This window comes from Polistes dominula, unplaced genomic scaffold, assembly GCF_049000335.1.
Source record: "Polistes dominula isolate Pdom_NZ unplaced genomic scaffold, Pdom_raw_medaka contig_25, whole genome shotgun sequence".
NCBI lineage: Eukaryota > Metazoa > Arthropoda > Insecta > Hymenoptera > Vespidae > Polistes > Polistes dominula.
In genome coordinates this window covers 3412661-3439115 of record NW_028301094.1, presented here as the reverse complement: position 1 = coordinate 3439115, position 26455 = coordinate 3412661, and the positions used below count along the sequence as shown (strand labels likewise).

The 26455-nt window shown below is 26.8% G+C and overlaps 5 protein-coding genes across 16 annotated transcripts; 1 reads left to right on the top strand and 4 right to left on the bottom strand.

The window, feature by feature from the left end:
* Positions 1–520: 520 nt before the first annotated feature.
* Positions 521–9173, bottom strand: LOC107063720 (proteasome adapter and scaffold protein ECM29). Of its 2 annotated transcripts, none has more exons than XM_089176493.1 (28): positions 8586–9173; positions 7839–8086; positions 7632–7750; positions 7394–7543; positions 7037–7315; positions 6765–6960; positions 6597–6682; positions 6324–6513; positions 6088–6233; positions 5688–6003; positions 5413–5599; positions 4976–5332; positions 4729–4904; positions 4556–4657; positions 4273–4479; positions 4078–4192; positions 3794–3977; positions 3400–3688; positions 3086–3319; positions 2668–3012; positions 2435–2591; positions 2192–2350; positions 1975–2106; positions 1580–1889; positions 1324–1507; positions 1111–1249; positions 808–1017; positions 521–724 (listed from the first exon to the last, which is right to left on the bottom strand). In XM_089176493.1, exons 2-28 carry the CDS (start codon positions 7950–7952, stop codon positions 522–524), a joined length of 5286 nt encoding a protein of 1761 aa, XP_089032619.1. In that variant the 5' UTR covers positions 7953–8086; positions 8586–9173; the 3' UTR covers position 521. The 2 variants fall into 2 exon arrangements, with proteins under 2 accessions (XP_089032619.1, XP_015171224.2); XM_015315738.2 differs by having other exon boundaries at positions 8803–9173.
* Positions 8827–10914, bottom strand: LOC107063722 (uncharacterized). Its single transcript, XM_089176508.1, has 6 exons — positions 10452–10914; positions 10257–10380; positions 10031–10173; positions 9843–9948; positions 9656–9770; positions 8827–9563 (listed from the first exon to the last, which is right to left on the bottom strand). Exons 1-6 carry the CDS (start codon positions 10654–10656, stop codon positions 9438–9440), a joined length of 819 nt encoding a protein of 272 aa, XP_089032634.1. The 5' UTR covers positions 10657–10914; the 3' UTR covers positions 8827–9437.
* Positions 10915–11085: 171 nt separating this feature from the next.
* Positions 11086–20691, top strand: LOC107063721 (glycogen debranching enzyme). Of its 5 annotated transcripts, XM_089176494.1 has the most exons (26): positions 11533–11674; positions 12163–12409; positions 13131–13254; positions 13333–13522; positions 13586–13796; positions 13864–13998; positions 14091–14309; positions 14429–14664; positions 14759–14971; positions 15056–15250; positions 15327–15456; positions 15542–15665; positions 15761–16026; positions 16115–16273; positions 16359–16567; positions 16637–16840; positions 16914–17146; positions 17229–17318; positions 17400–17577; positions 17663–18019; positions 18099–18246; positions 18354–18717; positions 18816–19024; positions 19111–19296; positions 19386–19622; positions 19743–20691. In XM_089176494.1, the coding sequence occupies exons 2-26, from the start codon at positions 12299–12301 to the stop codon at positions 19806–19808; spliced, it is 4794 nt and encodes a 1597-aa protein (XP_089032620.1). In that variant the 5' UTR covers positions 11533–11674; positions 12163–12298; the 3' UTR covers positions 19809–20691. The 5 variants fall into 5 exon arrangements, with proteins under 5 accessions (XP_015171229.1, XP_015171227.1, XP_089032621.1 ...); XM_015315743.2 differs by lacking the exons at positions 11533–11674; positions 12163–12409 and adding an exon at positions 11086–11211; XM_015315741.2 differs by lacking the exons at positions 11533–11674; positions 12163–12409 and adding an exon at positions 11106–11218.
* Positions 20692–21305: 614 nt separating this feature from the next.
* Positions 21306–24821, bottom strand: LOC107063814 (LMBR1 domain-containing protein 2 homolog). The gene is made up of 10 exons (XM_015315922.2): positions 24648–24821; positions 24161–24501; positions 23867–24077; positions 23604–23780; positions 23331–23508; positions 23027–23208; positions 22709–22948; positions 22434–22635; positions 22187–22303; positions 21306–22083 (listed from the first exon to the last, which is right to left on the bottom strand). The coding sequence occupies exons 1-10, from the start codon at positions 24819–24821 to the stop codon at positions 21839–21841; spliced, it is 2067 nt and encodes a 688-aa protein (XP_015171408.1). The 3' UTR covers positions 21306–21838.
* On the bottom strand, positions 24666–26119 carry BBIP1 (BBSome interacting protein 1). 7 transcript variants are annotated; one of them, XM_089176501.1, is made up of 3 exons: positions 25713–25858; positions 25551–25607; positions 24666–25198 (listed from the first exon to the last, which is right to left on the bottom strand). In XM_089176501.1, exon 3 carries the CDS (start codon positions 25121–25123, stop codon positions 24902–24904), a length of 222 nt encoding a protein of 73 aa, XP_089032627.1. In that variant the 5' UTR covers positions 25124–25198; positions 25551–25607; positions 25713–25858; the 3' UTR covers positions 24666–24901. The 7 variants fall into 7 exon arrangements, with proteins under 7 accessions (XP_089032627.1, XP_089032628.1, XP_089032633.1 ...); XM_089176502.1 differs by lacking the exons at positions 25551–25607; positions 25713–25858 and adding an exon at positions 26031–26119; XM_089176507.1 differs by lacking the exons at positions 25551–25607; positions 25713–25858 and adding an exon at positions 26031–26098 and having other exon boundaries at positions 24666–25194.
* Positions 26120–26455: the final 336 nt, after the last annotated feature.

Here is a 26455-nt window from a genome sequence, read left to right as displayed (position 1 = left end):
AATAATGCAATATTTTCAATATTAGAAAAATTCAACACTTAAAAAATAAAACTGAGTTCTATTATAAATATAATATACCCATTTTATAAGATATATTATATTTCAGTAATATGCCATAAAGTAATTGAATTTAATAGTCTAAATAATTGATGTTTTGATGTTAGTACATCCTAATTATAAGATTTGTTATAGTTGATAAACTGCATACTTTGAATACATAAACTTCCATTCATATAGAAGAATCATCATTTAATTTTGTAAAGATGAGATTATATGTCCAGTAACACCTTTATTCCTGAACCCAACACTGAAATGTAAGAATTTATAAATATTAATATTTATATATTTTAAACTACAAAATAAATATGAAAGAAAACGAAATATATTGATAACAACAAATACATATAACATATGCAACTTGTATATGTTACCATTATTCAGAAATGTGTGGTACTGGAAATATAAGTTTACTGATATATACTTTGTTTCTAGAGTAATACAGAAATCAAACAACATAGTGTTTACATTTTCAGCATTTCTTTAATATCTATAACTCTCGTTCGAATTTCGGGCTGATTATCTTTTGTTAAATCTGGCATTAATTCTTTGACAACTAATTTAATTTTGTCAAGATTTTCAATATTTTTTGTCTCATTTAATTTTTTTGAAAGCGATATAACTATATTTAATCCTTCCTTTTTTATTCTGGTATATTTCGGAGTACCTAAAGTATAAAAAGAAAAAAGATATATGTAAAGGAATCTAACAGTCTAAAAGTATTTTCTAAAGTTATTCCAATTTCCTTACTTATACAATGCGATAATATATTGCAAAGCATATCGCATAATGAATTTATTGTTTCTTTATCTTTCGCCGTCATATTTGCATCATCTATTGTAAAAAGAACAAGTTTGTCCACAAAATGATTTAATGATGTCAATATAGCAATTTGTACAGATCTTGTTGTATTAGGTAGTACTTGCTGACAGTGTTGTACAAATTCTATACAAAATTTGTCTGGAAAAATATAATTGTACAAATAATATATCTACGTACCTGAACAATATAAATATAATTAATATTTTTTAACTAAATATAAAATTATTTTACCCTGTGTCTTTTTAGAAGATGGCCATGCTTTCCCAAGAACTTCATATACTACTTCTTGTAACTTAATATTATCTTCTTTCCTTTTAGAACTTTCAGCAATAGAATCATCACCATCGTCATCAGTGTTTTTATTTGATAACTATGGGTTTTAAATAATATTTTAGATTTAATATAATTACATTAAATAACCTATTATTATCTGTTAATACTAACTTTTGTTAAAATTTCTTGAGCAATATTATAAACTTCTGTAAATTTATCGATATCCAATTCATGTAATACCGTACAAAAACCTTGTAGAGCATGTTGACGATATTCTACTGCTTCTTTTTTACTTTCTCTATATAATGTTTCTATTATGATTTCTTTCAATTTTTCATCTTCATTTAAAGTTTCTCTAAGATTAAAATTAAAAATTAAAAATAATATATATAATATCTTGTAATAACAATAGCATACGCGATCTTACTTGCTATTACTTGCTAAAGTAGCAAGAGCACTTAAAAGTTTCTCTTTGCCATTCCACGTTCGTCCCCGTAATCCATCTGTCAATACTTTCAGTAAAGTATTTCTTGCATCTACATCAACACCACTACCTAACTTTGCTGCTACTGTATTAATTGCATTTGCTGCTTGTACTTTAGTATTCCATGAAGCTGATTCTAAAGCTCCACTGAGGGTAGTAGTTATTGCATTTAAATTTTGCCTAATTCCTGTTTCTGTTCCCGGTGTTATATCATTCCATAATTCAGTCCACAATGCAACTGTATTTTCATTTACTATAAAGAAATTATTTAAAATAAAACAATATACATAAATGGTTAAATATATTCAATATGATTGTATTATTTTACATATCCAAACCTTGAGTTTTCTCAGCATGCATTGCAAAAAATGTAAGAGGTATAACAATATTAAAATAATTTCTTAGTAACTCTTGATTATGATTATTTATGGATTGCAAAGCTTGCCCGATTCCTGATCTAATGGAATCATCTAAAAAATAATTTCTACTTGTTAAAACATGTTTAATTTTATTCAGTTTTTATTCCAAAAATTATTCTTATCTGTTCTTTCATACCTTCATTTTCCATATAGCAAGTATTTAAGGTGTTAAATAATTTTTGAAGACTAGATTTTTTTGCTGATCCAACAACATGACCAATAGCAATAGCATTATTCCTTCTAACTGCTGCATTACGATCAGATAAACCATGTATCAAAACAGATAAAAGTTTACCTATGGAATATATATAATTATATATATATATATATTCAATATACAAATTAAAAATAATAATTATTATATTGCATTTATATTAACCAGCATATGGTGTTATCTCTTGTTTCAAAGAAGTGCTAAGAAGAATCAAAAAATGTGAACAAGCAATTTTTGTTCCAAAACCAACGCTGCATTTTATTAATTCTATTACTTTTGGCATCAAATCTTTCAAAATATCTGCATCAATATATTGTACACACTGTAAAAAATAAACTAATTATAATAACTATATCTTAATTATACAAGGCAAGTATTAATTATGGATAAAGATTTACTTTAGATATTGTTTCCGTTCCATGATGACCCTTTGCAACAGAAGTTCTTAATGCATCAATAGCATCTTGTGCTTCGGATGTCGTACCATATGCATTACTTAAATATGACAAATTAGGATTTTCTGATTCTCCAATTGCACTTAAAAGAGCAGGTATTAAGTTGACTAGAGCAGGTTTAAGCAAATTTCCAGCTGATGTTACAAGCTGAGATACTGTTTGTAGTGATACTGCTCTTACAGTATCTACTGTATGGAGTATACCAATATCAAGTAACGGTGGCAAAATGGCTTGTAATAAAGTTTCACCTGCTTTACCATATGAAGACTCACAATGTCGTATACAAACCTATTAAAATAATAAAATAATTCATATATTATATACGAAAATGTACTATACAAAAATTATATCTATTACTTACTTTGCTAAGTACTTTAGTCGTATTTGTAGCAGCCAGCCTTGTACCTTCATGAATATCATCCATCACGCGAAACAATTTCATCCATAATTCAGGAGCATACAATTCTAAATTTATATTAACATTTGCTCGCAACAAATCAGATAAAGCATTGCAACAACTTATACGTACTCGCCATTCATTATTCGTTAAATTATTTCTGATATCATCCAATATTTCTTTATGATATTGTTCAAGCTAAAAAGCAACGTAAAAATACATATGTCACGCAAAGGTTTGTAAACAAGACGAAAAATAAAAAAAATGTCTTTACTCACAGCTTTAATTGTAGAAGGAACAATTTCACGCCATATACTACTCATACTTTGTTGAAGTTTTGGAGTAGGATCAAACTGATATCTATATAATCTAGGTATGATACTTGGTAAATATTTATTTAATTCGTCGCTTGCTACACTAGCTATGGCTGCAAATCCAAATGCAGCACCTTTCTTGGATGTCCAAACTGCATTATGATTAGCTAATCTCATGAAATAATAAACCAATTCTGGATTTTGTAATTCGGTTGCAAGAGAGCAAATTTCTCTATATGTTGATATATTACCACTAAAAATACAAGTGATTATTATTATTCATTGAAATTGTAAAAACATGTTACTAACAAAAAATATTACTTAGGTACACAATTTGTCATTAATAAACTTATCTTACCCACTAGGACTTTTTCCTAACTGGCCCTCCTCAAATAATTTTGTATCACTTGTAACTTGTTGTACAGTTCTGCGACCTTGCATGAACTGATCTAATATAGATGATACTAAAGAATTACGTTCTTCTTGTGTACTATTAGCATGTACTAGACTAAGCCCTTTTGCTGCTAAATCCTGTATTATATCTATTCATAAGCAAAAGTATATTATATTATTAAAGTTTTCAACATATACTATTTGTTCATGAATAGATATATATTTTTTTTTTTAATATTTCATATTTACCACTGTCCTCAGAAAGAAATTCTATAAATGCATGATGAATTGCTGATAATTTCTGTTTAATACAATCTCGTTGAACATTATGTTTTAATAGTGCTAACAACCATATGCATGTTGCCTATAAAAAAAAAATTATAGTTCAACATTACTAATCAAATAAAAATGAATAAAATACTATATCAACATCATACTTTATACCTGTCTAGAATTAGGGTGTGGTATCTTGTACAATTTTAATAATTCATCTAGTACATATATCAAAAGTTCAATACTCTTGTTGCTAAATGAAATTTTATATTCACTAGGAAGAGTGGTCCATGCATCTCTCCCTTCTGGAGATGCTTGTCCTTGAACGCAACATACTAAAGCTTCGCCCATAATTAAATGAATTTCTATATCCTTGGTCTATAAATGAAAATATTATTACATAATATAAATAACATATTTAAAAGAAGTATTATAAATAGAAAAAAATACTCACTTCTTTAGCCATTGTAATTATTTTATCTATTATGTATGTAGTATGTGGAAAATCCTCTGCAACACATATGTATCCTAAAGAGATTACTGCTTTTTCCTTTACCTGAAAGAGAATTATTTTAAATACAAAAAAAACAATAAATATCCATATTTTCCTAAAATAATAAAACAAACCTTAGTCTTTATTTTTACATCGTTTACTATAGAAAAGAGTGTTTCCGTAATTGCTTTTTTATTTAAGTCATCATTTCCTTCTGCAGGTAATGGTAAAGGAAATGTTTTTCCTACAATACCAATAGCCTCAACTGCAGCATCCATAAGTAATGTTGTACTTTCATGAAGAAATTTACCTAAATATATAAATATATAATTTATAAAATAAGTTGTTAACAATTCATTTGCTATATATATACAAACGTACATATAATTTTAATAACACAAATATACATCTCCCAGTTTAGTAATTCATCTCTATTTTCGTTTCGTTTAATTATTAAATTCCTCTCCATCATAAAAGTTAAAGCCAGTAATGAACCATGCTGTGATTCAACGTGTTTTTTCTTTGTCATATCTATAACCTCCGAAATATGTTTTTCGAAATCGACAGAAGAAAAATTAGAAGTTATAACACCGTAGACTTTAGCAACCAAATATCTCACATCAGGTTTTGTGGATGTAAGTAAGGTACGAAGCCATGGTAATTCTTTTTCATAAATTTCTCTCATATAATTCGGGATACAACCAACAATTTCTAATAATGCTTGCAAAGAGGTTGAATCTGCAAAAAATATCAATAAAATAATGTTTCAAATATCTATTATGTATTAATACATATATATCAATTCTTTGAAATATTACCTGCAGAAGCATGAGTGAGAAGTAAAATCATATCAAGATAATAATTTAATGCCCCTGGTTGAGTTTCGTACAAATTTTGTAAATAACGTCCAATCAACGGAGTATATTCGCATGGATGCTGCAATGGCTCATTATATTTCGGTATATTAGCACTTTTTGCCAGACAAACTCGTAGATAATTAATTATCTGTAAAAATACATACATATATATATATATATATATATAAGTAATAATACTTTGCTTTATATTATTATTCGAATATAAAAGAATGTACCTCAGAAAAAGTAGCAATATTAAATGGAAGTGTTTTACTTCCTACATTAATTTTTCCGCCGTTTGGCATAGACATTCTTATTTGCATTTTTGAATGTATATAAGATACAAGATCTGAAAAATCTGGTAGAACTATTTGTTTAATATCCTTTTTATCATGACTATCGCCATCAGTTTTATGTAAACCACTATATAAAGCTTTTACAGCTTCTGTGCTTATTTCATGTTTGTTATCACCACATAACAAAAGTAGTAGGTATCGTGATGGAGCATCATCAGGAGGAAACACAGTTGCAGCATAATGCATAGCCACAAACCTATATATTATATATAAATAATAATAAATTATTTATCTATTGATTATGTATAATATCTATATTGATAGTTGGATATATACACACCTTACACTTGATTCTGGTGATTCTATATGAGCTGACAATAAAGCATTCATCAAAGTTATGTTACTTTTATCTTCTTTATTAAGAACAAATGCAGATGTTACAGATATTAACGCATCTCGCACAGTTCTTCGTAAATCTCCGTCAGTCTTAAATTTGAAAAAGAATATTATTATGATGAATAAATGTTTAAAAATTTTTTAATATTTTTAAAAAGAAAGTATTCAATTAATGCTTACCGATGTCAAGGTATCAAAAAGATTTTGTAACAAACTCAAATCTTTATTGATTAGAGAAGGTATTCTTTGGCCTAATTGTCCGATAACTGTATATGCCATAGGTTTATGAATTTCTTCACCTTCAGAGATTAATTTTATCATACCATTTAATATTACTCCTGCTACTCGAACTAATGGTGTAAGACTACATCTTGAAAAACGAATAAACATAACTATATATACATCATGTTTAAATAAATAAATTACATTCTCAAATTAAAAGAATAAACTTACTGTTGAACAATATTAGATGTAAAGCGAAGTGCTAATGATTTCAACTTAGAATTCGTATTTTTTCCATATAAAGAATCAAATACAACCTGTAATTTAATATAAATATCATATTATTAATATTATAAGATTTCAAATTGTATATTAAAAATACAACTACTTATAATGTACCTGAATACATGAAGGTATAATAAAACCAGACTTAGTTAATCGACAAAGATAATGTAAAACTTTTAGTCGAATACGAGTGCTGGCAGGTAATCGTTTCATTTCAGGTTTAATTTCTTTTTGCGTTGCTAAACCATCAGTCCCTAAGAATAATGTATAAAGTGGTGCAGCTATTTGCATTGATGACCAATCTAAAGAACTGAAACATACATATCCAAATACTGAAACAAACATAAAATAAAACATTATAATTATATCGAATTTTGAATATATACCTCACAATTTTTTTCAGTTCTAAATCTGCCATATTAGCAACACTAAATCTAGTATCTGCAGCTGCAACAACCAAATGTATAAAAATATCTGAGTCAGGGAAAAATCCACTAGAAATGAATTTAACAATTCCCAATTTAGTTTGTTCCAGCTGTTCTGCTGTAGGTGGATGTTCACCTATAACTCTCTTGAATGCATATTCACTTAATCCAGGTGGAACAGGAAATTGAGGCCAATCAACAGTTCGATTCGATTGCTGATTATCACTTTGTCCTACCGATCTAATATTATAAACAAGTTGCTTGTAATAAACAAATGTATTATAATTAAATTAATCAAAGTACAGTAATCCTGCTTACCCATAAGGTAGCAATAGTACATCAAGCATAAAGTTGATTAATTGTTTTGATACATAAGGCTTATCTTGTAAACCAAGTAAAGATACTCGCTTATCAGGGTCAGCAGGGATACTAATATGTCCCAAGGCTGGCATTATTATTAGCATTAAACTAAAAAAAATTATACATATATATATATAATGAAACAATGTACATTATTTTATCTATCATATCAATTAGCAATTAAATATTTACAAACCTATCTTGATGAGATAAAGGCTTTCCATCAATAGCATTTAGTACACTAGGGATTAATTCTGCTTGTTTTTTCATTTCCATACGTGGATATCCTAATTTTATATATATAATTGTAAAATTCTGAAAATAATATTGTACTTGTAATATTATATTACATACATTATTACTTTGTTATTAAAAAGTACACATATTAATAAAAGTAACATACAATTACAAATGAACTAGCAGCTGGATCCTGATACTGCAGCAATAATGCTTTAACTGGTAACTGCACTTGAGGTCTAGTTTTTACCCTTCGATTAATATGAATTAATAATTCCATCACTTTTTTCCTAACACCTTCCTGTGCACTGGACAACTTGAGCAATACTGGTGGTAAAAATTTACAAACAGATGCTTGTAATTGTTCATCTGTATCAGCTGACCCCAGCCGAAGGAAAACTCTTTCAAGCAAAACTGTAATCGAACAATATTAATTAAATAATTAATTACAGAAAATATTTGCTTGATAAATACATAAATATTTTGTTAAACTTTATGAAAACTCAGTTGTGTGTGTGTGACATGAATTGACATTATCCATTTGATAATTTATATGACTCAATTAGTTATATATATATATATATATATATTTCAAATAAATTAAAAAATTCTCTTATATTGAGCTTTAAAATAAAATAATTTGATATATAATGTATAACAAGTTAAATAATTACCATATATGAAATTAATAAGAAAAAAAAATTTAATTTAATTATATATTTATAACGGTATAAAATAATGTAAATTGTCTCAGATATTAAAATGTGAAAATAATAAATAAAATCCTAGATAAACATTGTATTAAAAATTGATTTGTTTGACAATCAAGTAAGCACGTGCTGGAATGAAGATGTAGCAGCTGACAAGGGTAAGGAGAGGGAGAGATGTGAATTGAGAAACTATTGAACTGAACCTTCACGAAAAATGATAGGTTTGAAGTTGTCGTTTTACAGGGCGGCATGACAATTGACTTTCTTTTTCACCTTAAAAAATACTTTAAAATACTAATTTCGCTTATTATAGTTGTCCAATTAAATAACTCAATGTATGACTTCCGAAATGATAAGGAACTAAATCAAATTAATTCCTTATACACCGAATAAAAACTTATTTTTTTCGGGACTACTCACTCAGCTCGTCTGTTCCTGCTGCCATTTTGAAATAGTGTATGAGAGAAAGCGAATGACATCGAGAAACGAGAAATGTCGCTGAATTTTGCAATTAATCGTTTTATGTCGAATCACCTGCCAATGGACATTGATCGGACATATGCAAATTGAGTTATTTTCTTTTATAATGTAAAATATAATAACAAATTTAAGTCTTATTTCCGTTTATTCGTTTGATCAATTCGATGTACTGAAATCTTACGAAAATTTTCTAAAATATAAAAATATAAATATAGAACGTCATTCCTAACAACGCAGTTATGTAGTCATCATAGTTATAGTTATATTATTTCCTTGTTTGATTTTTTTCGTAAATTATTTATTTTTCTATTTAAGTAACGCTTATCATTTAATAACGTTAAATATACTTCTAAATTGAGGTTAATCAACAATTTTGACTTTTACTTTTTAAATCTTAATTTTTTTCTTAACAATTATTAAAGATAATGTTAATAAAAAAAAATAATATAAGAAAAAAATCTATTTTATACTTTGATTTCTTTTTTATATTTTTGTAATAATATATGAAATTAGTCTTTTTCTAATTAAAAATATAAACTCGTACGTTTTAATTATATCGAAAGTAATATCGTAATTTATAGTATATTTATAAGTATTATTACAATAATAAAATTCATAGAGGTATTACAAAATGACTTGGAATTTATATCTGGCATAGGATCTAAAACAACTGGATCTATGTGTACATTTGGACAATCAGTCTGAAAAAAAAATTAAAATTTCATTAAAGGTTCAAACCTCCTTAAAGAAATAATATTTTAGATTTATAATTTATATTTAAATATATTTTTACCCAAATAACAGCAGTTATAACTTGTACAACAAGTTCCTTGAGAATTTTTGCTGCTTCGATTCCACATAACACAGCAGTTAATGTATAATAACAATCAGATATTGCTTTGAATTGGCTGAGAAAAAATGAAGATATTCACATGTAAAATAAAATATTATATATAAACACAAATTATTTATGCACATACTCGCACAATTCATGAATTTCCATATTCTCTGTCCAATCTGTTGGTCCTACACAGTCTAAATATTCATCATGGAGTTCTTGATAACATTTCATATATTTTCTAAATACTATTTCATTTAAATTTATTCATTATTCTTATAATAATCAATATATTTTTTTATTTATTAGTACGTTTTTTAAATAAATTACCAGATTGATAATTTGCATATACACAAAGTTTATTGCTGAGTACTCTTAATCCTGCTATAAGTTGCATATATAAGTGATCTTCTGGCAAAGGTATACACGTTTGCATTACATTATCAATTGAATCAAGATTTTCAACTATTTTCCTTTAATAAAAATAAATAGATTATGTATTATTCTCTATTTAACAAAATTTCTAATTTCATTAAGATCACATGTACCTACAAACCTACAAAGATGTTCAATGTCCTTATATGCAGCAATTAATAATATACTTTCTGGATTGATAACTTGTAATTTAGCAAGATAAAATAATATCTGATCTTCATCACACTTAATTTTTTGATCTGACGCTAATGTATAATAAGTAGATTTTAGGTTATCAAACAAAACAATTCTATTAATAAATTAAATATCATTTTACTTGTATGTGTAATTATTTTTGTTGTAAAAGAAGAACTAGTTTCTTCTTCACATTCAGTAGTATTGTTTAATTGAGAATATTCATAATCAGGATCCAGGTAATAATAATTATCCTCATTTCTTTCAGTTTGAGCATAATATTCTGCAGTGAACATTATAAAAATAAAATAAACAACAAATAATATATGCAAATGTACAATTTCCATGTAATATTTTTTGCTTAATTATCCTCATTCAAATTCTCCTTGACAAAGGTTAAATTAAAAATTACCGCCACATTGTGACATTTCTTTGAAGTTGTCAATATCATCTACTTTGATATTTATTTAAATATCGATATTATGTGCCTCTTATACACTATTATATTTTATATAAAAATTTATCTTATAATTAATACTACATGTACATTAAATACATTTGAATTCTTGCATGTTTATAAGTAAATGAATATATATTGAATATTTTTTACTTATTTTTATGAACAAATAAATATTTTTCTTTAAAATTACGTTTAATAATTGTACGTAAATATTGAAATGTAAAATAACACAATAATACAAATTTTAAATTTGGTCGCGTAAATTTGCCGCGATATAACAACCAATGAAAAAAGCCGAATTTTTTGTATTAAGTCCTGTCGTCTGCTAGATTTGTATTTTTAAGATGAACCACGTTTCTATTTGATGACCTTCAAGATCTGTTTGGCAAAGTAGAGGTCACATTAAGTCTTTTATATTCAGGAGTAAATAATTAATGATCAGGTGAATTGTATGTATTATCGTTAGCTATAAGTTACATCAATTAACATTATTATGCTTGTTTATTTATGTTTTTTCTATATTTTTAAATGACATTAATTTCATGATCGACCTTGTGCTAGTTTGGTTGTTTGTTTCGTTTTAAATGTAGTTTAGTGATATTCTCAGCTGATATGAAAATCGTATCACTTAAATAAAATTATCTTGTTAAGACATAAAAATACTAATCCGAATATATGTGTGAGTACATGTATTGTATTTAAAAATGGTACATATATATGTTTATTAAGTATAGATCTTTAATCACTTGTTGCTGTTACTCTGTTATATTCTTGTAGAGCATAACAAGTAATTGTAACAATTAGATTTAAATTAATAGTAAAAAAGAAAAAATATTATATATATCTTTTTTAACAATTTTTATATTTTAAAAGTAAAATAAATCGATTGATTCGTGTCCGGTACGGTAAGTATTAATTATTACAAATAATATTTACTGTTATTCAAATGATTTCATAATATTGTAGAATAAAACAAAAGCACACGTCATATTAAAATGAAAGTATAAAAATAAATTTTTCATAAAGAATAAATTATTCATTTATATATAATATATACAATATTTAAATACCTTTTTTTATTATATATATATTTTTATTTTTATTTTAATAATCTAATTATATTTGTTATCACATAAGAATTGTTATAACAAATATATAAATTATAATTTATTAACAATGTTTATCAATATTATATTTATTAATTTACTATTATATACATGTTTCTTATTTTTATTTGTATAAGAAGTAAACATGTAAATAAAAATATGTTTACAATTTATCTATTTTGTTTTGTATTCTTTTTGATGTAAGTTTGTATTTTTTATTCGATTTACAGATATTCTGTATACGACTATATTAAATTATAGATGATTACTACACATATTTGTTATAGGTAATACTATGTGTCATCTTCTACTATTCTAAAGCATAATAAAAACAACATTGCAGCTGGTTAATAAAGACTCATTTGTATACAGATTTTATATAAAGCTATAATTCTAAATTAAATAATCAAATTATTTTTAACAATGGAATCAATGGTTAAAATAAAGCATTTTTTTGGAAAAACAATAATGAAATTTATGAAATTTTTACAACATCTATATAAATGCAACTGTTTGAAGTTTCTTTGGTCTTGTGTAAGTTCTGATATATTTGATATAATATGTGTACATACAAATGTCATAAATATTTATCAAAAATCCTTTTATATTTGGTATAGAATTATTGTTACGATTTTAATAACAGCAATCTTTCTAAGCGTAATTGTTACTTTAAAAACTAACAAATCTTATGGCAGGAAGTATTTCTCCTCATCCATCCACTAGATCATAAAGTTGTAATCCAAGTACGTAGAGTAAGAATAGCTTTAAGCTTTATGTATGTTCATGCAGCAGAACTGTGTAATGTAATACCATGCGTTTTGCACGCTATGTAACTTCTTTGTGCCAATAACTTATATTAAGGCTCATGTTAGCAAAATGCTTGTCTATTTACTTCGTTTACTTTGTAAGTACTAATCCTCCAGATAAATATTTTATTTTTAAATACACTTTATGGAAGAACACTGAATTTTGTATATATGTATATATACATATATAAAATATTTTTATAATTGTGTTCCTTAATTTATTTTCTATTATACTTTGAAAAATACAAATTTATATTTGATAGAAGTAAATTTGTATAGCAGTCAATATTCGTGCGGTGTTATAATGTAAAATAGTGTAATAATGTGTGCAAAAAAAAAAAAAATATGAAAATCTAATATTAGTGAAGAGCTTCGTTACATCAAATAATCATTTATTTACTTAACAAATAACTTTAGTTATTTTATATGAGATTTATTACTATTTTTAGGCAGTAAATAACAATATGGTTGAGCGTGGTCCGTCTACAGAGAACCAGGACTCTCAGCAAGTAAGAGTCTTGACTCTAAATAAAGGAGAACATCTTGATGGAATTTTATACAGACTTAAAAAAGGTATATATTTAATATAATTGTGAAACAATCTTATTTTATTTTTTATATTATAATTGAAACCAATCAATTTTTATTTAGGATGGAAAGTTGAATTCAAACTTGGAGCTTCCCTTCTTGGAAAGACGCTTGATGTTTTTACTAATCATCCATTATCAAATGATCAGAAATTTGAAAGGCACACATATTATCAATTACCTTGGATAAATGATTCTGCTAATTTACTTTTAACTTTACCTGGTTCCTTTCATTATTACGTTATGGATTCTGGGTAAGACGTTATTTATATGAATGATCATTTCATAACTTCAATTTAATATGAAATTGTTTATAGTTCCGAATCAAAAATAAAAGCCATTGCTTCTGGATATTTAATGGTGGATCCTGAATTAAAAGTAGGAGAACGCGGAGAATCATTACCATTAGATTGTATTCAATGTCAAACTGTGTTAGCAAAAAGTTTAGGACCTTTTTCCACTTGGGAAAGTAAATTACTAGTAGCACGCAATTCTGGATACAATGTTATACATTTTACGCCTATTCAGGTAATTAATATATTTTTTTAAATCTTGTTCGCGCTATACAATATCCATAAAAATATTTATGTTTTAGGAACTAGGATTTTCTAAATCATCTTACAGTTTAAGTGACCAATTAAAATTAAATCCACTCTTTAATGACGGAGATGAAGCAATTACATTCGACGATGTTGATGAATTTATAAATAAAATTCGTAATGAATGGAAAGTAAGTAATATGTATAATGCAAGAGAATATCTAATATGGAATTATATTGTTATCTATCATTTTGATTAATTTTGTACAATTCTATATTATAGATGTTAAGTATATGTGATATTGTTTTAAACCATACCGCAAATGAAAGTCCTTTCTTAGTCTCTCACCCAGAATGCACATACAACTGTCTCAACAGTCCTCACTTACGTCCTGCATATATTTTAGACGCTGCTTTATTTGAATTAACAATTCAGGTTGCTTCTGGAGAGTGGGAATTTAAAGGTATTCCTAGTGTAGTTGAAACTGAAGACCATTTAAATGTAAGTTGCATATATTCATTAATATTACATGATTAATATTTAATATTTAATGATGAAATAACTTTAACAAATTTGACTAAGTTTAAAGGAGAAATTTTATTTATTTCTTTAATTTTCAGTCTATTCGTCATGCTATGCAGACATATTTCTTACCACTTGTAAAAATTCATGAATTGTATATATTGGATATTAATGAGACAATAGCAGAATTTTTAAATTTAGCACGAACTCAAATCCCTCAAGAAGTTAATGAAGTACCAACAAAAGACATTGTAATAATAAGAGATCCCAAATATCGTAGATTAAAAGCAACCATAGACATGTCACTTGCTCTTCAAAAATATAATACATATAGGTAATAATTGTATTTTTTAATATATCCTTATTAATATTTAAACTAATATTATTTAATTATTCAAGAAACAAATTTGTTATTTTATATTATATAGGGCTGATTGTTTTGATGAAGAAACTCGTTTGAAACGTTGTGCAGAAGATCTTAGAAAAAAATTACAAGAACTTAATGATATAATTATAAATGAAGTTCAAAATCATTTGAATGCGGCTGTTGAAAATACAATTTCAGGCATACGATATTTTAGAGTGCAAGCAGATGGACCCAGACTTAAGGAAATCAGTGAAAGAAATCCGCTTGTACCTCGGTAAAAAAGAACTATAATAAAATAAATATAAATGAAATGAAACACTCTATGTGTCTCATAAGTTTTTATAAATTTAACTTATAGATATTTTACTGATTATGGAGCTCCTAAATCATTAGTTGAGAGAGAAGCAACAATGTATTCAGAGGCTGGTTGTTATCTGATGGTTCATAATGGATGGGTCATGAATGGTGATCCTTTGAAAAATTTTGCTGATCCTGATTCTAATGTTTATATTCGAAGAGAACTTATTGCATGGGGTGATAGTGTGAAATTAAGGTAATGGAGTTACCACACTAATAGTTACGTTATTAATGATTTGTTATTAATATTTAAATTTCAATTATTATTTCAGATATGGCGAAAAACCAGAAGATTGTCCTTTTCTGTGGGATCATATGACAAAATATGTTGAGCAAACTGCTAAGATTTTTGATGGTATACGTCTTGACAATTGCCATTCTACACCTATTCCTGTTGCTGAGGTATGTTAATATTTTGTTTTGACCTATAATTTTTTGAAAAGCTAGATCAAATTTACTGATTATATAACATTACATTTTTTCGTAGTACATGTTAGACGTTGCTCGCCAAATTCGTCCTGATTTGTATGTAGTGGCAGAACTATTTACAAATTCTGATCAAAAAGATAATATTTTTGTTAATCGTCTTGGTATTACATCTTTAATTAGAGGTATGATAATATCAAGTTACAAAACGAACTTTTAAATATATTTTTATCTTATATTTTTTATAAATTTGAATTATATACACATGTACATAATATAGAGGCAATGTCTGCATGGGACAGTCATGAGGAAGGACGATTAGTTTATCGATATGGAGGAGAACCCGTTGGGGCTTTCTTGCCATCACGTAAACGACCTTTAGTACCATCTATAGCTCATGCTCTCTTCTTGGATCAAACTCATGATAATCCTAGTCCAATAGAAAAACGTAGTGTTTTTGATTTACTTCCAAGTGCTGCACTTGTATCAATGGCATGTTGTGGTAGTGGAAGCAGTCGAGGATATGATGAATTAGTACCACATCATGTAAGTCTTTTATGTTTATTTTAGGAAATGAAACAAACGATATTAGAAACAAGATTTAAATATGATTGAATAAATTGTAAAATTTTAGATTCATGTTGTTGATGAAACAAGACAATATGCATCATGGGCAGATGATGATAATTTGGCAGATGGTATTAAATTTGTAAATTACGGAAATGGTATAATTGTAGCTAAAAAGGCATTAAATGAACTACATTATATTCTTGGCAAAGATAAATTTTCCCAAGTGAGTATATTTACCAAGAATGTCATAATATGAAATCAAATTAAAATAGCAAATCATTGTTTTACTTACTTATACTACGTTATAGGTATTTGTTGATCAAATGGATTCTGATGTAGTTGCAGTAACAAGACATTCACCCTCTACTCATGACAGTGTTGTTTTAGTTGCTTTTACAGCATTCAAACATCCTGATCCTAATGCTAATGATTTAAGAAGATATATAAAGCCATTAAGAGTGGAAGGTGTTGTAGAAGAAATCATTTTGGAAGCATCATTATCACACAATGGAACAAAGTAAGCTTTATATATATAAATTATATTATATAATTACTAAATATAACATATGAACAATATTTATTCTAGAAATGGTACATCTCCGTTTCTTTATCCACAAAACTTTGTAAAGGATGAAAATATCATAAATGGAATGTCTGAGTATGTTATTAATTTAAAAGAACATATTCAAATTTGCGACTCAACTATGTTAGAAAAAGTTGATTCAGGAGATCCTAAAATAACACAGCTTAACTTTATTAATTTTATACCTGGTTCTGTCATTGCTATTCGGTAAAAAATTATAAAATTTATTTTAATTCATACACATATGTAATTATATTTTATAATTATAATATTATTATAGGGTATCTCTTCATGCTAATATAAAACCTGCTTTAGCCAAACTTCAGAACACTATTTCTTTAATTACATCAAACAAAAGCTCAGAATTGCGAGTTATTGTATCTCGTATGGATCTTGTAGATCTGAATAAAGCTCTCTATAGATGTGATCAAGAAGAACGTGATGAAACTTCAAATAAATTTGGAGTATATGATATACCTGGTTATGGACCTTTAGTATATGCAGGATTACAAGGTAATTTAATATAATAAATTACCATTTTTTATGTAAATTATAATAAATAATATATATTTATATTTATTTGCATTTTCATTAGGTGTTATGTCTGTGTTAGCAGACATTCGACCAAATAATGATCTTGGCCATCCTTTATGTGCTAATTTAAGACAGGGAAATTGGTTAATAGGTAATAATAATAACATATTTTGAACTGCCATAATACTGATATCAAACGAACAATTTATATATTTTACATTATATTAAATAGATTATATTTGGCAACGGCTTAAAGAAGATCATGGTACTAAAGTTCTTGGAGATTGGTTGGAGGAAGTAGTTGAACCATTCAAATTAATTCCACGTTATTTAGTACCAAGTTACTTTGACGTGATTGTTACTAATGTTTATATTACTTTGCTGGAACAATGTTATGCTTTAATGTCAAGGTATTAATGTTTGTGCTATTATATTAAATTAACATTTATTAAAATAATATTATTATTCAAAATAATTATACTATTATAATTACAGTTTTGTTAAGGATGGTTCTACTTTTATTAAAATACTATCTTTAGTCTCAGTACAAATGGGAGGTATAATAAAATCAGCTCAATTACCAGACTTATCACCAAATTTAGATCCTCCTAAGCCAAAAGTTATACAATATAACGGAGAAACAGAACAAATATGTTTAACATTATCAGCAGGTCTACCACACTTTGTGGTAGGATACATGAGAAACTGGGGTAGAGATACATTTATTGCTTTAAGAGGTTTACTCCTTCTAACGGGTAGACACCAAGAAGCAAGATTCATAATTCTAGGATTTGCTGGTACTTTACGACATGGTTTGATACCAAATCTTTTAGACAAAGGAAAAAATGCAAGGTAAAATAAATATAAATGATCATATATTTAAAAATATTAACTTAATTATTATATATGTAATGTATCTATTGTTTATAAGGTATAATTGTCGCGATGCCTTGTGGTGGTGGTTGTATACTATTCAATGCTATATTCAAGAAGTTCCTAACGGTTTAAAGATCCTATCAGATAAAGTTTCAAGACTCTTTCCCAGTGATGATTCTCCCCCATTGTCTGCAGGACAAACTGTATGTTTTTATTTTAATATTTATAGCTTTTATATATTTCTAAATAAACCATTAATACAATATGATCGGTAAAGTATGACTAAAATATATGTATGAATACATTTTAGGACCAACCTTTATATGATGTTATACAAGAAGCACTCATGGTACATTTTCAAGGACTATGCTTCAGAGAAAGAAATGCTGGAAAACAAATTGATGAACATATGACTGATAGAGGATTTAATAATCAAATTGGTGTACATCCAGAAACTGGTTTTGTTTTTGGAGGTAATGATGCTAATTGTGGAACATGGATGGATAAAATGGGATCGTCTGAAAAAGCTGGTAACAAAGGAAAACCTGCTACACCAAGGGACGGCTCCGCTATAGAAATAATTGGTCTTAGTAAAAGTATTTTGAGTTTTCTAGCTGAATTATACAAACAGAATCTGTTCCCTTATGGTAGTGTTCAAAGGAAAAATCGTGATGGTAAGAAAAAATGTGCAGTTTTAAAAACATAAGACATTAAATACATATATATATTAAAATATAATATCTTATAATATTTTATTTATAATACATAATAGGAACTGTAATAACCTGGAGTTATAAGCAATGGGCAGATAAAATATCAACAAATTTTGAAAAATATTTTTATATAAACGAAGTGTCTACAGAAGGTGAATTAAAACCCGAATTAATTCATCGCCGTGGCATATTTAAGGATAGTCATGGGGCCACTCAAGAATGGGCAGATTATCAATTACGTCCTAATTTTCCAATTGCTATGATAGTTGTAAGTATTCTTTTATCTCAAATTAGACACAAAAATTGTCGTTTTTGTCATATGTGTTATAGTAGTAAATTCATTATATCCTAAAGGCTCCAGAATTGTTTAATCCACATCATGCATGGTCAGCATTGAAAAAAGCAGAAGAATTTTTGTTAGGACCATTAGGAATGAAAACATTAGATCCTGCAGATTGGGCATATAATGGTTATTACGATAATTCAAATGATTCTAATGATACTAAACTTGCACATGGGTGGAATTATCATCAAGGACCAGTAAGTTAACTGACATTATTAATTAAATCTTTTATATTATGTTATTAGTATTTGTAAGAGAGAAGAATCTATGAAATATTGCTTTTTAGGAATGGATTTGGCCAATGGGTTATTTTCTGAGAGCTCGTTTATATTTTGCTCCGTTAGTTGGGGGTATAGATGAACTGCGCCGCACGATTGAATCAACTGAAATTATTATTTCACGACATTTTGTCGAGGCATCTACTAATCATTGGCGTGGTCTTCCTGAACTTACTAATAAAGATGGAGAATATTGCAGAGATAGTTGTCGAACACAAGCATGGAGCGCTTCATCTATACTAGAGGTCTTTTTTATATATAATCATAACAGATCTACCTGAAAGATTTGTCCGCTTTTGAAGATAAAACTTTTTGGTAGACCTAAAGAAAAAAGAAATTAATTTTATACAAATATGTTTTTGCAGGTTCTTCATGATTTAGATAAAATCAAACAAAAATTACAATCTGAAAATCAGGATTCAGTAAATTGATACAATTTTGCGTGTGTTCACCACCGCCGACTACACTTAGAATGTTTAAACTTAGAAAAAAAAGGTAGTATTAGAAAAAAAACCGATCACGAAAATTTATGTACTCTTGAGAAGGTAATAGTAACACAATGCACGGAGACACACGCATATGATAAACAGCACGTTAATTTAACTAACGCACTGCCAAGCAGCACTATAACAACTTTCCCTGCAGTTGATGAAATTTTTTCGTCGGAATCTAAAAAAATAACGATAGAAGATGATACAGAAAATAATGACGAATCCAAAGTAAGAAAACAATATTATAATTCTGATTCTAAGAATGATTTAGAGGCTATTGAAACTTTATTTGATGCAACAGAAATGTCTAAATCTCGCGAAGTAGATGTTACTCATAAGACTGCAAAATTCATTCGTGAAAATGAGATACTTGCAAATTATTCTAAAAAATATTTCAATAAAAATAAAGAGAACATAGTAGATAAAACTGATATAAAACTTTCATCACCAAGTGATCACATTTACGAGGAAGTTGGAAGAATTAAAGAGTCTCAATACTGGCCTGAATTTGATATTTTAGATTATTATGAAAAATATAGTCCTACAACGGCAAAGACTTTAATAAATACTCTTCTTTTACCAAGACAAAGAATATGTAAACAATGTGCCAGTTTAAAATATAGTCCAGTATATAGTGATCGATACATATACAAAAAAATCTTTATATGCTAAAGAAGTTATTTTACATAATCTTAACGATATATATTATTTTAAATATTCTTCACGTGAAACGAAACGTGATCAATTATTTTCAGAAAACAATGATAATATTCAAGACTGTATGCCGTTTTATAATTACTCTAAAGCTACTAAATCAGGAATATTTTATTCATGTGGGCCACCAAAAGAAATATTTGATCTTAAAGCAACGTTGGATCCTGAGATTATTATTATATCCAGTACTGTTAATTTAGTCAATGATGTAGTGAATACACAACTATATCATCGTTATATAAATGATAGATATACACGAATATCCAGAAACGGATATATACCTATGACTTTTGAAATTAATCATGACAATATTCTCAGCACCATAAAAAACATAGGCTATGATACAGATTTACAAAATTGGATGAATTACCGTAACAATTTTTTACAATCAAGTACTTCAAAACAAGATGAGTTAGTATTGCCAGAGCACCAACCAAATAGATCAAGCCTATTACTATTAGAACCGTTATTACTAATGCCAGATTTAGCAAGTTCTAGACAAAGGCAAAATAAAAATCGTATTCCACATACAGAAAATATCAAATTAATCAAAATAATTATTGCTTATACTTTATCATTTTTTATATTAGCTATTATTACGTTCTATATAGTATATTTTACGTAGATTTTAAATATTTCTTGCAATATAATATAGAAAAAAAAAGGAAATTTATTTAACATTTTTATGAGTTAAATACAATTTATTATTTTATTGGATGTTGATTGTTATTTTTTTTTTGGAATTTATTAATTTTAACTTAATTAATATTATTTATATATGCTTCTTATACAATTGAAAGATGATAAAAATTTTATTATAATCGTTCGCTTCGATAATTAGTTATATGAGTATGTAATTATGCTCATATTATTTCTGTTCTATGCAGCATTGTAAGAAAATAAAATAAAATAAAAATATGAATCGAATTTTTAGTTAATTATATTATTTATTGGGTCTCCTTAATTTTTGTCTTAAAGATCGACATTAAGGAGCATTAAATTAAAAGCTGTTTTACCCTACACTTTAGATATATTTATTTCCGTTAAAAAGTAAATAATCATACATAATAGCGGGTAAATGCAAGCTTTTTATATAATATTTCTATATTATTACAAAACATAATTTTCATAGTAGTAAAATGTTATTTTTTCAGCTAACAATTAATTATTAAATTGTGAATAATAATAATCAAATAAAAATTTGATTATATCTGTTATAATAGATTAAATTTGTATGTTTATTTTTAATATTTATTTTAAATATCATCAAACAATCCTTTAGGTGCAGGCCCTACGCGATTTGAATTTGATGGAAACGACTTTGCATTATCTGAATGTACTTCATACAAATTATCACTTTGATAACCACGATCAAAGTGACTGTTTGCACCATATGAATTTATTTCAGAAGTTGTACCAACATAGTAATCTGTTGGATCAAAATCACGTAATAGACCAGCTCCTGCTGACTCCACAGATTCGTCTCTTTTTAAAGAACGTACTAAAACAAATGTTCTTTGACAATTTTTGTAGAAAATATTAAATGACGTAAACAATTTTTCTGTTATTACAATTATCATTTATAACATATAAATTATAATTACCTGTATCCATGTTCTGTCTAGATGTTCTATAACGAGAATTTCCAGTATTACTGAAACGTTCTTGGTATTCACGTCTCCTATACATAGCATCTTCTGCTCTTTGTCGTTTTCGTCTTTCTGTACAAAAATTTAACATCTCTATTAAACTAATAAAACATTATTTAATTTATAACTAATTGGAAAAATAAATTACAAACAGATAGAAATATACTTAGGGATCAAATATAAATTAATATTTAAAATGTACCTCGTATAATAAGTTCTCTTCCTTCTTCTACAAGATCTGTTGTAAATTCGTCTTCATCAAGAAATTGTTGAAATCCTAGCATCGAAAGTAATCTACTTCCTAAACTAAAATAGGTTGCCAAACAAAAAGCTAATATTGCCATTGGAAAATAGACATTAAATCCATCAGAAATAATGGATATAACATCCATATGACCCATTACCTATAAGCATACAAAAAAATAATACATATATTATTATTATACGTACTTGTTATTACAATTAAATCTATTTTACCTGAGTATAATGTGTTTCCAAAATGTGCGTTTTTATAATATGAGAATCCATATGAATAAGTCCCAAAAAGTTAAGACACATGGGTGGCGTCAAGCGACATAACATCATGCCACTGAATATCAAACTATACTCATTCGTTTGATGGTGTGGTGCCAAATAATATAAATTTAAGACACGAATTTTTAAAACAGTTGAATAAGCACAATAACAAAGATAACCAATGATGTATGTAGACAATGCCTAAGGAACAAAATTTTATATTATCATGCACCACCAATAAGAATTACATTATAAAAAAATAAATATAATATTATTTACCTCTATTGTTAAATAATCATAATTTTCTTCAGCTATTTTAACAAATTGTGCAAACAATGACAGAACAGGTGACTTATTAAAAAATGTTACTTCTGACCACACAACAGCTACAGATAAACAAGCAGCACAAATGGCAGCAGTCTTCTGAACATAACTTTTAATAATACATTTCCAATACCATTCTGTAATTATATTTACAAATATACAATCTTATGGGTGTGTGAATTTTTTTATATTAAAGTATTAAAATGTTATATATACTAGATTTTAAATACATTAATTTATTAAATTTCATGTTTCTTACCAATAACTGGATTATAAATTAGTCGAAGAGGAAATGATCGATGTACAGGAAATGTTGGTTTAAATCTTCTCTCATGACTGACTTGATTTTTTTCTACGTCTTCCAAATGAAAAATCTTATCCACTGTAATACCCCATAAAGTTTCTACACGTTGCAATGTCTGTAAAGCTTTAATAGTCTGAAAGAAATGATCAAAACCATTTATAAAAATATATATATATATATTTTATTATGTAATATTAAAATAAATATAAGAAAGAAATAATATAAAACCTGTCTGTGTAATCGAATTAAGGATTTTTCTGAGGGAGTATCAATTGGTGTATCATCTGGTAACTGCCTTCTGTTCATTCTATCTTTTAGTTCAACAGGTATTTTTTGAAAAATTATTTCCAGATAAGAATGATATGGGTGGCCTGGCCCAATAGATATTGAAGCAGCTTGTAAAGACTAAAGAGAAGTTTATTTACTCTTTGACATCATTGTAATTTATGAAAGTATTTACTATACTTCATTATAAATATAAATAAAAATACCTCAAGTAAGTCATCTACTGTTTCTTCGGCCTCACATTTGTCTAAACTTAATTTAGCTATTTTAAAATAACTATAATGTAGAGTATAACCAGGTTTACTAGCATTCCATAATCCACGTGGTACTTCTACAAGTGCATATCCAAGAAGTAATACTAATAAAAATAAACCCCATGTATTTGATGCAGAGGAAGCAATAGCTTTTAACTTTTGACTAAAAATACATCAGTTTAAGATTATAATGTCAAAGATTTGTTTAACATATATATATATATATATATATTATACATTCCTTACCCATCTAGATGTAATCCAGGCTTTAATGCGATATATATTAATAAGATACCGCAAATGAATAAATAACTTCCATAATAAATGGCATTATCAATAAGTGCAGATTTTAACTTTCCTTGTACTGTAAAATCGCCTGCTTTTATATAAGACTGCATCAAAGGAAGTATTAACCATGTTAAACATTGTGATGTCCAATAGACAATTCTCCATAATTTTGGGAATACACTTTCTGGTATGTTTGGTAAAGGATCTTTGCATGTATGAACTGTAGTATTTGTAGCATTATTTGTACTTATATTACTCAAGTTATGTGAGTGTTTTTCTAAGCATTGTCTATAAACAGTCTGAACAAAAAAATTGCTATTTATTATTTTTAATTCAAAAACTATAATGCATATTATTAATAAAAACATTTCATATATACCAAATTTTAATATATATATAATTTTTATACTTTATATATATTATATAATATATATGTAGCACTTACCGAAGAAACATCTAGGGGTAATATAAATATTATCAACAGTGAAAAGTACCATGCAATAAGCACCGAGACTGTAACAATAATATGCTGTTTATATACATTTCCATATTTATATAATACAGTCGCAGCAAGATAGAATGCTACAGCAATCTCTATCAAAAATGGCTCTAGAAACATTTTTGTATTATATTATCTATATTTATTTGTATTATATACAACAGCCAATGGTACACATTCCTGTTAAGGCATAAATATTTTTATTTATCTTGATGCAATTTGTTATCTATTTCTTGACTTTCTTTCAGCTTTTGTTCAGCTTCTTTCTGCATTCTTTCTAATTTCTCTAAAGTGACAGATTTTAAAGGTATCACTTTTGGTTTGCAAAGTATATAATCAGTAGTTTCCTCTTGATACAGAATTCCTTGTTTAGGAATAATTATATCGACTTGTTCAACAGTTTCATCAACAGATTCTGACATTTTTCTTTGAATTTCATGAATTTAATAGAAAAATCCTTGTTGTTCTCAAATGTCCCATAAATAAAGTTAAACTTTCTAGTGGTAAAATAAAATATCATAATATAAGACTTAAAAGAAAAGTTAGTTCAAAACACAATTACTTTATAATCATTTTAATTTAAAAAAGGTCTAATTAAAGGAATTCTATATATTTAAAAGCCCTTAATAGATATACAGAGTGGTCCATATGAATGAATATATGAAGCAAAGAATAATTGATGCCTGTAATTCAATAAGTTCAAAAACATTAATTATATATAAACATTGCATCAATGCCAACGGCAATAATTTCGAAAATTTATTGCAAATTGAGAATAGATATTCTCAATTATTCATTAAGAATAGATATTCAAAAGCAATACGAATTATTTATCTTGTAAATATTGACCTAAGATGACCTTGAATGACCTTGAATCATACGTCGTTGTACTCCACTCATGACCCACTGTTATGTTATAGAAAAAAAAAACATATGAATCAATTTACAAAGATCAAGTTGAGATTAAAAACTTCTGTACACCACCACCCATAAAAAAAATATTGACACTACCTTATGTACTTTTTCATGCCCATATAAGTTTTGTATATAACATTTTTCTCTATTATAACAAATAATGAAAATATTTAGGTGCTAATAATTGATGGACCACTCTGTATACGACATGTGGCATTAAAATAAAATACAAAATTATTACAAATAAGAGACAATAAATATTCACAAAAACAATTAACCCACGAATCACTTTCTATAAGTATTTGGGTTAAAATAATATCGATAGAAATATTAATCAAAGAATTCCTTTTTATTTAAACATATTTTTGTCACTTAAAAATATAAATATATAATCGTTTTATAATGTCAATATACATCAAAGATATACACTCTGCATATTAGAGAATATCGACGTCACACACGTCACATATGCTCTGAATTGTTCGCAATAACTATACCTCGTGTACGAACGCATGCGCAGATGTAAATATGCCTTCACAAAAAACAAAAGGAATAAAGTGAGACGAATTGTCCTTAGAATATAAGTTTTTTTTTTTTTATAAAAATTACAATTAAATGCATTGAATAAAAAAAAGATATACATACAAATTTTTCATGATCAAAACTGTCAATATAACTCAGTCATAAACTTGTTTTTAATACATAAGAATTCTTATTTTACACGTAATCATATTTAAAAATATAAAGTGAGATTCTTTCATACTTTTAGTTCTTCTCTTTTTTTTTTTTTCAACGATATATATTCATGTCATGATGATAGAAATAATTATGTTCATAAT